At 41.1% G+C, this 16,677-nt stretch overlaps 1 protein-coding gene across 1 annotated transcript; it reads left to right on the top strand.

Annotated features, from left to right (window-relative positions):
• The first annotated feature begins 8,430 nt into the window (after positions 1-8,430).
• On the top strand, positions 8,431-16,109 carry LOC104423204 (SART-1 family protein DOT2). Its single transcript, XM_010035688.3, has 13 exons — positions 8,431-8,807; positions 9,429-10,307; positions 10,969-11,116; positions 11,203-11,257; positions 11,643-11,756; positions 11,840-11,936; positions 12,008-12,074; positions 12,151-12,210; positions 12,309-12,927; positions 13,709-14,067; positions 14,221-14,441; positions 15,060-15,141; positions 15,589-16,109. Exons 2-13 carry the CDS (start codon positions 9,502-9,504, stop codon positions 15,661-15,663), a joined length of 2,703 nt encoding a protein of 900 aa, XP_010033990.1. The 5' UTR covers positions 8,431-8,807; positions 9,429-9,501; the 3' UTR covers positions 15,664-16,109.
• The last annotated feature ends 568 nt before the right edge of the window (positions 16,110-16,677 follow it).

Raw genomic sequence — 16,677 nt, 5'->3', positions numbered from 1 at the left:
GCTCGTGTTAAGCTTTATAAAATTGTATCTATTTTTTGTAGTAATTTAGAAGGTCCATTAATCTATCGATTGGGTATCAAGGAACTATATCAATAATCAAGATATATTTTCACATTAATAATCAATGCCAAATTCTAGAGTTGAGTCTTCCAACATTAAGAGCTTTGCATATTTATTTCTCATGTCCTTTTGATTGGCTATTAACTTAAATCATTATTTAGCTTTAATCTTTTCATGTTTTTATTCCTTAATTAGTTGTATCTCAGTTAACTATATAAGAAGCAAAAAAAGCGAAGTGGCTATTGTGCCCTGTAGCTGATGACACCATCTTTATTATGGACAACTTGTTAGGAATGGCTACAAATTCAGATTATTGAAATATTCTTTGAATCTCGACGCGGATGGTGATTTCGTATCGCTGCGCAGCTTGACATGCAATGTAAGCAGGAAGCCAAGACGACTCCCGATGAGCAACCACAGAATGTTGGTTCTTGCTCCCTGTGTGGCAGCACATCGAAAACAAGCAAGGTCGAAACTTGTGAAAGATTCTTTGAGCTACCTGATCTCAATTTGCCAGTGGGAGATTCAGGCTAAGTAACAATCTATTACAAGGTTTCACGCTTTTAGGTCCATTCTTAACGTTTCTAATTGCATGTAAGTAAAAAAAAATTAATCATTACTGTATCAATCTACTAGTAGCCTATGCAGAACAATAAGTTTCATCTTATCATGAAATGAATATGAATCAAATGTGATTAGAGTAATTGAAAATGTCAAGAGATATGACTAATTAGTGACTAGGGCCGTTGGATTTCATTCAAATCTTTCAATCGTTTGCCCAGTGTCTATGAATACTTGTCAAAACTCCTCTTTCTGTTGGCCCATCAAATGGCTAGGACAGGTTGGGTCGAAAATGCCCTAGCTCAAATCGACTCATTTAACTTATATTTCATTTATTTTTATGCAATACAATTTTATTAATGGAGACTAAATTAACCTATATTAATAATACACATTCATATTCAATCCAGCTAAATAAAACTTTTTTATAACCATTTTATCCACTTTAAGCTCTTCATGCATGTGATACTTGTTTGGTCAAAACAAAAGTGTGATGCTTGGATTAAATTTTATATTAAATTTTTAAAACTAAATTAATAAAATAAAAAGTCGTCACATGTTGTGGCCCGCTCCACCCCGTTTGTGAGTATTTCTTTAAGTTCTTTTATCTAATGATTTTTATTAGTTAATTCTGATTTTAAGGATATATATTAGCTCACAAAGACGAATGTGGTGTGCGATGGTCAGATTACAACTGCGAATTAATGCAAGCTATTGTAATTCCGAAATTGAATGCATTTGGATTTCTTGTTTGCATAAATTCCCAAACAACCAAAGAAGATGATCGCCATTTATTCTATTGAAGGGGTTTGTTTTTTACAGCCAAACAAGATGAGGACAATTTTTATATTATTCCAATCCTCAGATTCTATTTCGTTGCATTTGATCCTATTAAATACGAAATTTGAAATGTTAATACATGTCTATGCCGACTAATTGATCTTACTATTAGGGGATGTCAACCTTCTTTGTGTGCTTGGTCCGTTTGGATGATACATCATTTATCCGTTGGTTGGCCCGAGATGCCATTTAGCCCTCGTCGCATGAACTTGCGGTCTAATCAAGCTCCAGGGAGTCGTCCATATCTTTGTACATGCTTAAAAAAAAAAAATGATTAAGTAAAACGTCAAAACGTCGCCGTGTTTGCTCTAAAATAAAATGTCCGTTATCATCTAGTCGCACTGTTTCTTTTCTCTAAATCAAACTCACAAAACATAAGCTATTGATGATGAAAATGATGTTTGATTTGTGAGACGTGTTTTAGGATAATATCTTTACTTGGTTTTGTCAAAAGTGAATGATGAATAATCCAATAATCACATCAAAATTATCTTACTTTGCAATCCATTCAATTCTTATGTTCAACTAAACAATATTGATTTTTCTTTGAGTTAAGTTTTCGTACCTATGTTAATCTTAAAAGGTCAGATGAGTTAAAATATGGGTCATTAAGCAATTCATCACGACTCAAAATGACCAATTTTATCGGATGTTTTTTTATTAACTCATTAAACTCCCACTTTGTTGTCAAATTGGCTACCCATTCTACTGAGCTCGTTAAATATGGGTTGCAAAATGGCTTTGCGACCCATTTTTCGAACTCTTCTTTTCGTAACACGAAATCACAAATCTCTGCATTTATATGCTTATGAAGATGTGGGGACTCTCAGGTCCTCTGCCCGCAACGCCCGCACCCAGAGTCCTCTGCCCGCGACGCCCTGTGCCGGAGTCCGAACGCTGGCAGCTCCGACCGCGACACCCCTGTTCCGCCGGTTGTCCCTGCTATCTGGGTGCTGCTCTGTTCTTGCCGGTCCGCCCTCGCCGTAGCTTCCCTTGCCGAACCAGTGACCCACCATCACGTTGCTACTCCATTTGGGAATCTTGGGCGCCATCGACTGCTCTTCAAACCCTCTAAGTCTTTGTTTGGTACGTGCTCTCCAGTGGGTTTAATTTGGTTGCGATGGGTTAGGGTTTTTTTGGTTCGCGGTTCTGCTGTTTCGAGTCTGCTGAGTTGATGGAGTTCGGACCCTTCCGGGCCCGTTTTGATGATGAGGGGCTGAGTAATCGAAGCCCTTCCCCTCCTGTTCATCCTGATCATGGACAACCCTCGTTGGCTGCTCCTTCTTTGAGCAAACAGAGGCCGAATCCTTCGTCCCCATCTGCTGCGATTGAGAACAATGACTCGCGACCTCCTCTTGCTCCTGTTAAGGCGCATGGAAAGAGTAAAGGTAGATCGACATCCAAGCGCCCTCAACGCAGGGGTGAGTCGGAAACCCGGTAACTCGGTCTTGGGCTGCTTGTTACTAGTGGAGTGCATAAAAGTTATGATCTTGAATATACTCCTCCGACCTTTGTGAACAATAAACCAGTTATACAGATGACAGAATCTAATCTTGAAGCTGCTGATCCCAAGCTCTTTGAGTGTCTTGTGGGGTATTTCATTGGAAGGCGATTGCCGTTTAAAGTTATTGAAGAGGCTCTTAAAAAGCCTGGGGTCCGAATTTGTTTGAAGTCATGTCTAATGGGCGGGGACTGTTTGTTTTGCGCATACCAGATAAGGAGTTCGAAGGAAAATCCTTGAAGGAGGCCATATAACGGTTACAAGGATTACTGCAGTTGCAAAGCAATGGAAACCAGGTTTGGAACTCAGTAAAGACATCCATCGTTCAGTTCCGGTTTGGGTGAGACTTCGGAACTTACCTTTTTCATTTTGGTCAGCTCAATCCATTGGAAAGGTGGCCAGTGCAGTGGGTAAACCACTCTATGTGGATCAGCGGACAGAGCATATGACAATGCTAACGTTCGCCAGGGTTTGTGTTGAAATAACAGCCCAGCAACCAACTTGTGAATCTATTGAGCTGCTCCTTGATGGTAAATCAGTGGAAGTGGAAGTTGAGTATGAATGGAAACCGCTTGCTTGCCCTGTGTGCGGTATCTTTGGTCACAGCTGTAAAACAGCTGCTCCTACAAACTCTGATGTTCCTTCTGCAGAAGCTAATCAGGTCTTCAATGCTAGTGTTGGAATCCATCCTGCTCAAGACAAGTCTGTGCAACCTAACTCTCCCACTTGTCCAGATGGTCCTGCTCTCGCTCAGAATTGTCAAAAACAGGTTATGGTGGACTTACAAGTTCCACTTACTACCCCAGGCATGGATATGATCGATCCTGAGATTGATTCTCAGTTGCAACTGGAGGCAACCGCACTTGTTCCTCCTAAGCCTTCGAAGATCTCTGCTGCTAAGGTTTCTACATCTGAGGATGGTGGTGAATTGGTGGCTATGTCCTCAGCTCCTGCTGCTGATCCAGAATGGAAGCAGGTGAAGGGGAAAGGTAGGAAAAAGAAAAAGCATGCTGAGAAGGGAGCTCCCTCCTCTTCACTTCAGGGTGGAAGCTCGGATGAAATATGCAACTCTAGTACTCAAATGGAAGTAAATGATGAAGATGTTTTGTCGTGGGTTCCCCTTCGCCAAAGGGCCCGACTCGGATGGTGTTAGAAGTATGCAAGAACAGCTCCTCTTGCTTCTTCCCGATCCACCACCCTCGGTGGCTTCAAAAGCGCGCCACAGGTCGCAGGGCTAAGAAGAGGTAATTCTTCCCTTTATCCCTTTTGATATGTTTTTTGGCTTTTGGAACATTAGAGGCATGGTCAACCCTCTTAGGCGGGCAGAGATCAGGAGATTCGTTGCTATTAATAAACTCTGCCTGATTGGCCTTTTTGAGACTAAAGTTCCTGAGGAACATTTTGATTCTATCTCGGCTTCCTTAATTAGTGGTTGGAATTGGATTGCAAACTATGAGTATTCTTCTCGTGGTAGAATTTTGGGTAAGTTGGAACCCGGATTTTGTTTCTTTTGTGCCTATCTCTATCAATGATCGTTTGTGCATGGTAGTACGAAGCATAATATGTCGGTGTGAGCTTGCATCTCCGCTATTTATGGTGAACATACTTTTTGCGTCGTAGACCTTTGTGGGAGGACCTCCTCCACTTTAATGACTTGATGCGGGATTCGGCTTGGCTTGTTGCTGGTGATTTCAACGCCATTAAAGATCCATCCGATCGAGTTGGAGGTTCCAACGACTGAATCCCTTATTTTGATGAGTTTGCCCAATGCTTAGCACAAATAGAACTGATGGATCTCGGATATGTTGGCCTCGTTATACTTGGTCCACCTCGGCGGAGACGCCGGGGAAGATGAGGAAGATCAACCGTGTCTTTGGTTAACAACAATTGGAACCTTCATTTCTCGTTCTACGAGGCTTCGTTTTGAACCCTGGTATCTCGGACCATACTCCTATGATCGTCAGAGTTCTTCAGCCGGTCCAGAGGAGGAAGTCGTTTAAGTATTTTGAATTTTGGGCTGACCACTCGGACTTTAACTCAATTGTTCGTCAGGCTTGGGACTCCTCCATCATAGGCGTTCCAATGTACATTCTTGTTTCCAAGCTGAAAATTGTGAAAGCTCGACTTAAGTTACTTAACCAAGACGCCTTCTCGGATATCTCTGTGAGGGCGGTCGAAGCAAGAGAGGCCCTTTGAAGCACTCAGGTTAGTCTTCAATCGGACCCTTACAACCTTTCTCTTCTTGAGTTGGAAAAATCTCGCGTCGTGTTTTTATTGATCGAGGAATCAAGAAGAATCCTTCTTCGAGACAAAAGTCGAGAGTGAGATGGCTAAAAGAATGTGACGGGGAATACTAAGTTTTTCCACCATTCGGTGAAGAGGAGCTGACTTACTAATAGGATCATTTCCGTTAAGGATCGTCGGGGCTATTATCACCGATCATGTTCTTGTGCCGCAAGTTTTTGTCCATTTTTTTCTCGAATGCTCTCTCATCATGAGGCTTTATCTAAACCTTCGCGGGAGTTGAAGACGTTTGTTCGTCACCCACTTTCTGATGCTCAAGTGCAGTCCCTATGTGAGCTGGTTTCTCCCTCTGAGATTAAGAATACTTTATTCTCCCTTGCCAAAGGCAAGGCCCTAGGTCCTGATGGATTCTCGGTAGAGTTCTACAAAACTAATTGGGACTTAGTGGGGCCATTGGTGGTGGAAGCAATCCAGGATTTCTTCTCTTCGGGACTGCTCCTAAAGGAGGTAAATACCACTATCCTCGCCCTAGTTCCTAAAGTCCCTAACGCAAGTGCAGTCACTGATTTTAGGCCTATCGCATGTTGCAATACCATTTATAAAGTCATTATGAAAATCCTTGCTAATCGCATTGCTGCTGTCTTAAATGATTTGATAAGCCCTTCACAAAATGCTTTTGTAAAAGGTAGGAGGATTAAAGATAATATCCTCATCGCTCAAGAGTTGTTTCCGGATTTCACTTAGAGCCTTATATGCCCAAATGTCTTTGTTAAAGTTGATTTCCATAAGGCCTATGACACGGTTGATTGGGATTTCTTGGAGCTTGCTCTCCATGCCTTCGGTTTTCTTGAGTGGATTATTTCGCTAATTATGGTTTGCGTACGTACGCCAAAATATTCCATCTCTATCAATGGTGATTTGCATGGTTTTTTCCCTGCTAGAAGAGGACTTAGGCAAGGTGATCCTATGTCACCTTACCTATTTACCTTAGTCATGGAAATTTTCTCTGAAATCTTGCTCTCCTGTACTACTAGCAATGACTTCAAATATTTACGGAGATGCAAATGCGTGCGGTGACTCACCTCTTTTCGCCGATGACATATTCCTTTTCTATCAAGGCGATTGGGCGTCGGTGACATTGTTAAAAAAGGGTTGGGACATTTTCTCCTCTTGGAGCGGCCTCTACCCAAATAAAAACAAAAGTGAGATCTTCATCTCGGGAGGATTCATCTCTTCGTAATATGATGCTAAGGGCCTTCGGTTTCGGGAAGGGAACCGCCGGTTCGCTATTTGGGTGTTCCGATTATTACTACTAGATTGGGCAAAGCAGACTGTGTTGCATTGACTGATCGTATTACTGCCAAGGTTCAATCTTGGGCACAACGCTTTCTATCCTTTGCTGGGAGGCTGCAACTTATAAGGTCAATACTCCTTTCAATTCAAACATATTGGACTAGTGTCTTCAAACTTCCGTCCTCGGTGATAGATAATATTGAGCGCATTTTCAGACAATTTTTATGGAAGGGCACGACCCTTGGCCGAGGTGGGGCCAAATTTTCCTGGGACGATGTCTGTCTCCCAAAGGTTGAGGGCGGTCTAGGCATTCAAAAACTTAAAGATTGCAACAAAGCCTCCATGCTTAAATTTATTTGGATTCTTTTCACTGATAAAGAATCGTTGTGGTGTCGGTGGGTACACTCTAACTTCTTAAAGAAAAGAAACTTTTGGATTTCTTCCCAGCCTCATTGTTGTTCTTGGGCATGGAAAAAAATCCTTCAACTGAGGAATTACTTTCGCTTATCATTTGTGTGGAAGATTGGAAATGGCCTATCAGTGTCTCTTTGGCATGATCACTAGCTTTCTTGTGGCCCGCTTGATGCCTTTATCCCTTGCTCATTCCGTGAAGGCTTATGTCTTCCTAACAATGCTGTTGTTGCGGATCTGTTTATCTCTATGGGTTGTTTATTTAAATCCTTTTTGGAAAGATGGGGGATCTCTCTCCCGGTCCTCTCTTCGGCTCTTGTGAGGTTTACCTGGTTTGTGACGCTCGGATCATTCTCTCGTAACTCAAAGATGGAATTCCATTAGAGTCAAGAAGGATCGTGTTGATTGGGCATCTTTTGTTTGGGACAATACGTAGCCCGCGATTCCAGTTTAATTTATGGCTTATAACCAAAATCGCCCGCCGACCCGATCCGCTTCTTTCTCATGGAAGGATTGACTATAATGTTTATGCCTTCGCAATGATGTTCCATTCTATCGAACATTTATTCTTCGGGTGTCGCACCTCGGCTTCTCGGCCTACTTTTTGGGCCGTCAAGTGTAACCTCCGTGGCGGAATAGATGTTGGAAAGATATTCTTAGTTGGGCCTTAAAGTTCTTATCTGGTAAGGACTTCTTCCATTGCATTGCGCGGTTCTCGTTTGAAGCTATGTGTCACCTTATTTGGAAAAAGAGGAATGCGATTATATTTCGGGGCGAATCCTTAGTGGTCTCGGCTCTAAAAAACCACCTTATTAAGGTTGTGAGGGATAAAGCTATAACATTCAAAGATGTTCCTCCTACCCCGAGGAATAAGAGGCTTCAGCGTGGTTGGGGGTTCGACCTGCGGTGTTCTCTCGTCTGACTAGTGCTCCTTAGTTGTTGCTTTGCGCGAGTTGCTCCTATCTTTCTTGGCTAGCCGTTCTTAGCCGCTTCCTTGGGGGACTGAGGGTTGGTCAGCCTTGTTGTTTCTCTTTCTCGCTTGTTTGTTTTGTTGCTGTGCCCTTGTGGCTTTTTTGTTTGCCTATGTGGCCTCTTACATTGGCTCCCTCACACTTTGTCTCATTATGAGGAATGAGTATAGGTTTTTGGTGCTAATCTTTTGTATATTACCTTAGCTTTATTTATATATTTATTACCTTTACAAAAAAAAAAAAAAAAAGATGTGGGGACTCTCAAGCACATTTTAAATGCTACAACGAAAAGAAAATATTAAAAAAGTAAAAGAGATGGGAAAAAAAAAAAAGAATTCCTCAAATGCATTCATGCGAAATAAAAAAATAAGACATGCATTGTTGAAAGTCCCGGCGGAACGAGATTGCTCGCTTCATCCACCGGTGATTGATGAGATTTATGCTGTAACAAATATGAAATTCATGTTTTCCTTCTCGAAATTTCTAATTAATTGTCAAGAAATTAAACCTCTTGTGAACCACGATACGACCATAACTGGCCTAAATGTCAAAAAACAAGAAGCGTGGGTCTCTCTGGTCATCACTGCGACGTTGCGTTTTAGCGGCACTCCACTGGGCAGAATCACGTCCCTGAAATTGAAGTCGGCCTTTATCGACCTCCTCCGACGTGCGTGCGGCTGTCGCGTCGGCTCCCGCTTCGCCCGACTATTTCTGTCCGCCGTCGTGCGGCTGGTTCGTTCAGAGACGGTGCGTCCCGTTCGAGCTAGGGCTTGCGGAGAGTTGATTTGGCGTGGTGGCCTCCGCGAAATCCAAGTGTCGGGCGCAGCCACAGGGTCTGTCTTCTCCCATCCACCTTCCCGTTACGCTCGGCTGCTCTGTTCTAGCTCTCGTGAATCTAGAATCGCGAGCTCCGTCGTCTCAATCAGGTGAAATTTAGTCGATTTCGGACTGGCTTCAACCCGTGCTTTTGAAGTTTTATTTTTTGGGAGTTCGTGAATTAGTTTGGGTACCGACTTGATTCCTGAATCAGAGTTTTGCTTGCTCTTAGGGTTTCTTCTTGCTTCGGCTTTTCAGGTTCCCCTTTTGCCGTCGGTCGGTCGAATCTCTTATTGTCATAAAACTGATTAGCTCCCTAGTTTTTGGTTGTTTCTGTCGCGAATCGATGGTTTGAATCGGCTGAGCTCCGCCTTGAGTTTGCTTTTGTGTTGCTCTTTGTCGATACTATGAAAGAGATAATTGCCTGCTTCCGTGTTTCTTGTTCACTTAAGAGGGCAACGATTGTTTCGTGTGTGGAACAGAAAACTTGAAACTGGAGAATTAGGTGAGCACGTTAATTCAAGCAAACGGGTGTAAAGTTTCAATAGATAGTAATACTAAAGTTTGATTGATGTAGATGATGAATGCCTTTGATCTTGGAAAAGTTTGGGTAATTTCATCAATTGATGGGAATATCAAACTACATTACCGGACTTTTTTATTTTATTTTATTTCCATCTGACTGATGTCCTCACATTAATCATCTTATACAAATAACCCTCCTCGCACAGGCGTCATTGACAGCACTTGGCTGAAGGTTATAGCTTTGGCATAAAGGGTTCAAAAGTTGAATAGAGTGAGGAGATGGAATTGGATGAATCTCCTAACAGAGAGAAGCGAGACGTGGGGGATGGTGATTCCGAGGAAATTGGTGGGCATAAGTCTAGAGATTTGAGTAAGCATAGGAGTAAGGATCGGAAAAAGAGTGGTCACCGAGAAGAGAAGGATCAAGGGAACAAAGAAAAAGACAAAGAAGCAAAAGACGATAGACTCTCAAGCAGGGATAGGAGGAAGGATGATAGAGATGAGCGTGAGAAGGATAGGAGGAAGGAAGATGGAGAGGAGCACGAGAAGGATAGGAGCAGGATTACTAAGGGTAGAGAGAAAGAGAGAGATTATGAACAGCGTGACAAACATAGAGACAAGGAGAGGGAGCGGGAGCGGGAGCGAGAGCGTGAGAGGGAAAAAGATCGAAAGGATAGACGGAAGGATCGTGAGGTAGAAAAGGAGAGTGATGACAAAGAGAAGGGGAAGGAGAAGAGTAGCAGGGAGAAAGAAAGAGAGAGGGAGAAGGAGAAGCCAAAGGAGAAAGAGAGAGAAAAATATAGAGACAAAGGAAGAGAAAAGGAGAAGGACAGGGTGACAGATGAAGCAAAGGAGAAGAGCAATAGGCAGAGGGACAGGGAGGAAGATCACGACAGAGACAGGTCAAGAGATAAAGAAAGGGTAATCAGGAAAGGGGATGCACATGACTATGATAGGATCAAGGATAATAGAGTGGAATTTGACATTGCTGAAGAAAAGGAAGATGTTGGGCACGGGCAAAATCCCGATAGTGCTTTGGATGGAACTAGGTTGTCCACCTCCAATCTACAAGACCGCATCTCAAAGTAAGTGAACATTCATTGTGCTTTTAGGGAATTGGTTTTCTATGTTCAGTCAAGTTGTATCTGATGCTTGATTGTGCTAGTTTTTCAACCTTTTTGTTCCCAAGTACATGTTGCAACTTCACTAATGCATGTTTTTCTGATCCTCAAATCTCAAGGATAATATGGGTTAAACATTCTGGATTTTCTTGCACCATGGAATTTTACGAAAGACTTGAATGATATGCATTTGTTTTTCCTACTTGCTCAGATGAAGGGAAATTGTCCAAAACATCAGGACATTAGTTTTGATTGCTGGTTGTGGGATGCTAGGTGCTTGTTGCTCTGAATTTATTTGATATTGGTGCAAAACTTGATTATTGAAATGTTGTAGGGAGAAACAATTCACCTATATCATGTCTCATGAAGCAAGTTCAGCAGCTAAATTTAAGTTATGAACTTATTATCTGGAACACAACTTGCATTATGATATGTTGCTGAATTTCATTTACATAATAGAGGGTTACTTTGCAAATATTTCCTTATATCATGAATTTGGACTTTGAATATATTGCAAAACTGATACCATTTGCTTTTACCCATTAACATGTAAAGTCACATTCTTTTTTGAACTGCTCTATTTCTGTGATGTGAAGAAAGAAGTTGAGTATATGTCTTCTATTAGGGCAAAAGAAGAGAGACTGAAAAGACAGCCCGAGTCTGAGGGTGCTTCTGAGATATTGGCATGGGTTAATAGGAGTCGTAAGCTTGAACAGAAAAGGAATGCAGAAAAGGAGAAAGTCATGCGGCTATCTAAAGTATTTGAGGAGCAGGTCAGATTGTGATTGTAGATGCCTTATTATAAGTACGTGATTAATATAGGTAACTAGGTAACTGATCCTCTTATGCTCATTCTCAGGATGATATTGGTCATGGAGAGAGCGAAGATGAGCAAGAAGTTCCTAGAAATGCTCGTATGATTTCTTCAACTTTTGTGAATTACATCATATACATGTTCTATGCTTTCTACTTTACTTTATGACTTCTCTTGAACTGAGAAGCATGTAATGATTTCACTATATGCCCTTGTCAAACTTACAATATTGCTTTGCAATTATGTTGGGAACACTAGAACATCAGATTATTAGGACCTAATTGTGCATGTGTGCTGTTGCATTTGCTCAGCCTTCTTTTTCATTTGTGCATTTGCTAAGTGTTGCTTATTTCATCCAGAATGGTCATACCTCTACTTGATTTATCTTTGTTTATTGTTGTAGGGAATATCAATATGTATTTTTTATTGTGCTTTAAGCTTCTGTAAAATTGATCTTAATGCATAGAGAACAACTTTGTTGACAGATGATCTAGCAGGGGTGAAAGTACTTCACGGACTTGATAAGGTTGTTGAAGGTGGAGCAGTTGTTTTGACACTCAAAGATCAGAACATACTTGCAGATGGAGACATCAATGAAGGTAAGCCTTTGGCAATCGTGTTATCTTTGGTCCTTACTACTTGTTTAATTTTATGTTTGATAGAGTTTTGCTTGTAAATGCAGAAGTTGATATGCTTGAGAATGTGGAAATTGGAGAGCAGAAACATAGGGATGAAGCTTACAAAGCTGCCAAGAAGAAAAGTGGAATCTATGATGACAAGTAAGCCAAATATTCTTATCCCTATTGGTATATGCATACACTCAACTTATTATTAGCTCTGTCATTTTTAGATTCAGTGATGACCCTGCATCAGAGAAGAAAATGCTTCCACAATATGATGATCCGGCTCAAGATGAGGTTAGTTTTTTTTCTCTTTTCTGATTACAAGTGTCATATCTAGCTATTGCATTCCCACTTCTTTTGATGGTTTCAGGGGGTAACTCTTGACTCAAGTGGACGTTTGACCAATGAAGCTGAAAAGAAATTGGAAGAGGTAACTAGTTTTTCTGCATCTTGTGGTTCAGCATTAGTTAGAATACGAATGAGGTCTGCTTGGTCGTTCTAAAGAAGTTTCGTGTACTTCATATACAGCTAAGAAGGAGGCTACAAGGTGTTTCTTCAAGTAGTCATTATGAAGATCTCACCTCATCTGCCAAGACCTCATCCGATTATTACACTCAAGAAGAATTGCTTCGATTCAGAAAGCCCAAGAAAAAGAAATCCTTACGGAAGAAAGAGAAGTTGGACTTAGATGCCCTTGAAGCGGAAGCAGTTTCAGCAGGGTTGGGTGTTGGAGATCTTGGATCACGTAAGGATGGGAGGAGGCAGGCTAGCAGAGAGGAACAAGAGAAAATCGAGGCTGAGATGAGAAAGAATGCCTTCCAATTGGCCTATGCTAAAGCAGAGGAGGCATCTAGGTTACTGCGGGTGGAGCAAACTCTTCCTGTTAAGACGGAGAATGACGAAAACATGGTCATTGCTGACGACGATGAAGATCTTTATAAATCTTTAGAGAGAGCTAGGAAATTGGCTCTAAAGAAGCAAGAAGAGAAGGGGGCTTCTGGTCCTAAAGCGATAGCTCTTCGTGCCAGTAGTATTCCCAGCACACACAATGCAGAAAATCAGAGTGTCACGACTGGAGAATCACAGGAAAGCAGGGTTGTCATGACAGAAATAGAAGGTTTTGTTTCAGGCCTCGAGGTTGATGAAGGTATACATTTGATTAATTCTGTGTTGGCCTGGACAAGTTGCGATCATATTTTCTTTCTGAACTGTGGAACCCTTATTTTGTTCTCCAGTTTTTTCAGATTACTGCCTTTTGCTGATTTGGGTAGCATTGCTGCTTATTGGGTCAAAACTAGTTTAAGTTGGCTGTTTAGTTTAGAATTCTGGTATTGTTTGGATGGTCAATGAGCAACATTTCTTGTTCTTTCACTGTATGCATACTGAAAGATTGATTGTAAGTGACTTATTTTAGAATTTGCCTTCTGTGTATGTGCGAACAAGCAGTGCACTTGATGTGCCTCATTGAACAACATCCTGGACAACTTGCAAACAAGCGAACTTTTCGCATACAACTTGCAGTCTGTGGCTCATGCAGTCACAGTAGCTTGTTTATTTGGGATGCATTTTAACTTCCGAACTAAATTCCTAATTGCTGGTCGAGGGGATTGCTGTCTTGAAGAGCACTGGACTTATTCAACTGTTTTGGCCATATTGGAGTTGCTTAGTTTTAAAACCACAGTTAGTTTTCAGGATATATGCTGGCTAAGAACGCTGTTGGTTCTACTGAGAAAGGGAGAGAGACATGCATATTGGGCTTGCATTGCAATTTTGAGATTTCATTCATGTAATTGAAATTACTTCCTCTTGAAATCGGTGTTATATCCACCAATTGCTTGATATGGTCTTTGGTGTCTGAAAAGAATATGTGATGTTATTTTCTTACCAAGTGAGGTACTGAAATTGTGCCGTTACCCTTCATGTTCCAGTTTCTCGTAAGCCTGACACAGAAGATGTCTTCATGGATGAAGATGAAGCACCAGTAACATCTGATAATGAAGTAAAAGATGAGCCTGGAGGCTGGACAGAATTTAAAGAATTTGGTAATGATGAAGGTTCTGTTAATGAGGATGAGGAGGAAGTTGTTCCGGATGAGACAATTCATGAAGCTGCAGTGGGGAAAGGGCTGTCGGGTGCCCTAAAGCTGCTCAAGGATCGGGGAACACTTAAAGAAACTGTTGAGTGGGGTGGTAGAAACATGGATAAGAAGAAAAGCAAGCTCGTAGGCATTGCAGATGGTGGACAGAAAGAGATCCGCATTGAAAGGACAGATGAATTTGGCCGAATAGTAAGTTTTTAAGGAAAAAAAGATATTAATCATAAAATAGCCTTGTAATACTAAATTCTCCATTATAATTTCTTTTGCGTCTGACAAAGAAACACCAATTCATTACTTTGATGTTTTTATGCCAATCTTCTTGTTTTGAATGTTTTGCAACAGTTAACCCCAAAGGAAGCTTTCCGATTGCTTTCCCATAAATTTCATGGAAAAGGGCCTGGCAAAATGAAGCAAGAGAAGCGCATGAAGCAATACCATGAAGAATTGAAGTTGAAGCAGATGAAGAATTCAGACACGCCTTCTTCGTCAGCAGAGAGGATGAGGGAAGCTCAAGCTCAAATGAAGACACCTTATCTTGTGCTTAGTGGTCATGTTAAGCCTGGGTATGTTTTCCTGTGTTAAAAAATCAAGTTACTAGTTCTTTTTTCATTGGCATTTAAGTACATAGCATTTTAGATTAACCTGACTTTATACGATGTCGATGTGGAGTGTCTTGTTCCGTGACCAAAGTGCTTGACTGTCTTCTCGCTTTGCTGCTTCAGATTTTGTATTTATCCCAAATCCTCGGAGCCTGGGCTCTGCTGAGGAGATGTTTCTGTTTGTTTATGTACAGCTCCATAGATCACTGCCTGGATGACTCTTTCCAGATTATATTTCCCCAGACGTTTGAGGGGAATCTCCAGTTTCAAGACTTGTGAATTTGTTAACTTAAAAATCATAGCCTATGACCATGCTTTATAGATCAACCTATAGATGTCTCCATCTTTATGCTTAAAAAGGCGGCACCTTAATAGAAATTTGAGTGGTCTGACTTGCTTGATTGATGATAAACAATCTATATCTGAGAAGACAATCAGACACCATCTAATAAGTGTAAGCTGGACTTCATGCAATGTCTATTTACCATGGTAATCGAATGATAAAATAATGATTAGATTTTTGTTACTTTGTGCCTGTTTATTTAATTGTTTTTTTTTTTTTTCCTTCTGGGGTGTTTCCAGTCAAAACAGTGATCCAAGAAGTGGCTTTGCCACCATTGAGAAGGATCCCGGGAGCTTAACGCCCATGCTCGGAGATAGGAAGGTCAGTGTCGACCCAAGTTTTGATGTAGTATCACTCTTATTTTATTGCAAAAAGGAAATTGGCCTGTGTTTGTTTGCACCATAATTTTTTACGCAAAGTATCAAGATGCGTCTCAGGTGCAAAGTTTTCTATGTATGCGGCACTGCCAGGCTATCTTTTTAACACCACTTGGAATAATTTCTGAGTATTTGCCACCATCAGATCATTTTTGTACTTCTGCTTCCAGATGCATTTTAGACTAAAGTTACTAGACTTTCAGAAGAAAAGCAAGGTCTTAGGCATCACGATTTTAGTGATATTCTTATCAAGCTGTGTTTGTCAAAATGGTTTTAGGGCTTCTCTCTTCTCCTTTTGTTTTCTTTTACCAGGGAATCTTTTTGTCCTGGCTTTTAAGGCACCTGCCCTTGGTTCATACTTCATAAGTTCTGATGTTCGGCTGTATTCTAGGTTGAGCATTTCTTGGGGATAAAGCGGAAGCCTGAGCCTAGTAACTTGGGAGCATCAAAGAAGCCGAAATCTTGAAGTGTTATTGACAGGTCTTCTATTATTTGTTGAGTTCAAGCAACTTACTATTGGGGCTGGAAGTAACTTCAGGCTCTGGGCATCGATTGCAGCTCCACATTACATTATTCTATAAACCTTTTAGCTTTATCAACTATGAAGATCAAAATATAGATGCTCTTGTTACTTTTGAAGATGTACTTAGACCTGTAATGCCAACAAGACAATAAGGCGGCAATTTTTGAGAATTCTTTGTTGCCCGAGAATTGAATAGCACCTTTATTAGTGATCATCTTCATTGTTACTGTTCCTAGAGATGGTTGTACAGATTATGTGATTCGCAGGTTGCTATTTGACAGATGCTACTCTTGTTGTTAGACAAACGACTGAGCAAGTGAAATGCTCTGCATGTGTTTATGGAGAGATAATGGACATCGGTGTAAACCTTGCTTTGATTTGTTGCTTTATGTAGGGCGTGAACACCTTTGCTTTGATTTGTTGCTATATATAGGGCATGCATGCTCGTGTGCGAATGTGGTTAGGTGTGTGCATGTCCTGCTTGTATACAGCTACGCTTGCATGATTTTGTGAACGTGTAGAACACTCAAGATTCTTGCGATGGGGACATAATTATTTTTCTAAAGGGGTAGAAGTCACTCTTCTTACAAGCCGTCATCAATTTTTTTTTCCTATTTTAGTTCTATATCTCCTCCACTATACGGTGTGGCTTTATGACTGGGAAAGCAAGCCTACCAAGGAGTGGTTCTCAACAACTTAGTTGGTATTATAGTACACAATAGAATGCCTTTCATCTTCGATAGTTATCGGTATCAATCACTAGCAGATTAAGCCTAACTTTAGGTTTGTCGATTGAAGATTCATAAATTAGAAAGGTCATTGACTACTGAGTTTCTGGAAATCAATACAGCATAAAAGGTCGGGCAATGCGTCCTTTGTGTGTAATATGGTGTAATCGAGCTCACCCAACAACGATGATCAATGCATTTTAGTTGTGGAAAAATGTTCTCTACTTAA

This window comes from Eucalyptus grandis, chromosome 10, assembly GCF_016545825.1.
Source record: "Eucalyptus grandis isolate ANBG69807.140 chromosome 10, ASM1654582v1, whole genome shotgun sequence".
Classification (NCBI taxonomy): domain Eukaryota; kingdom Viridiplantae; phylum Streptophyta; class Magnoliopsida; order Myrtales; family Myrtaceae; genus Eucalyptus; species Eucalyptus grandis.
This window is presented reverse-complemented; position numbering and strand designations above follow the sequence as displayed.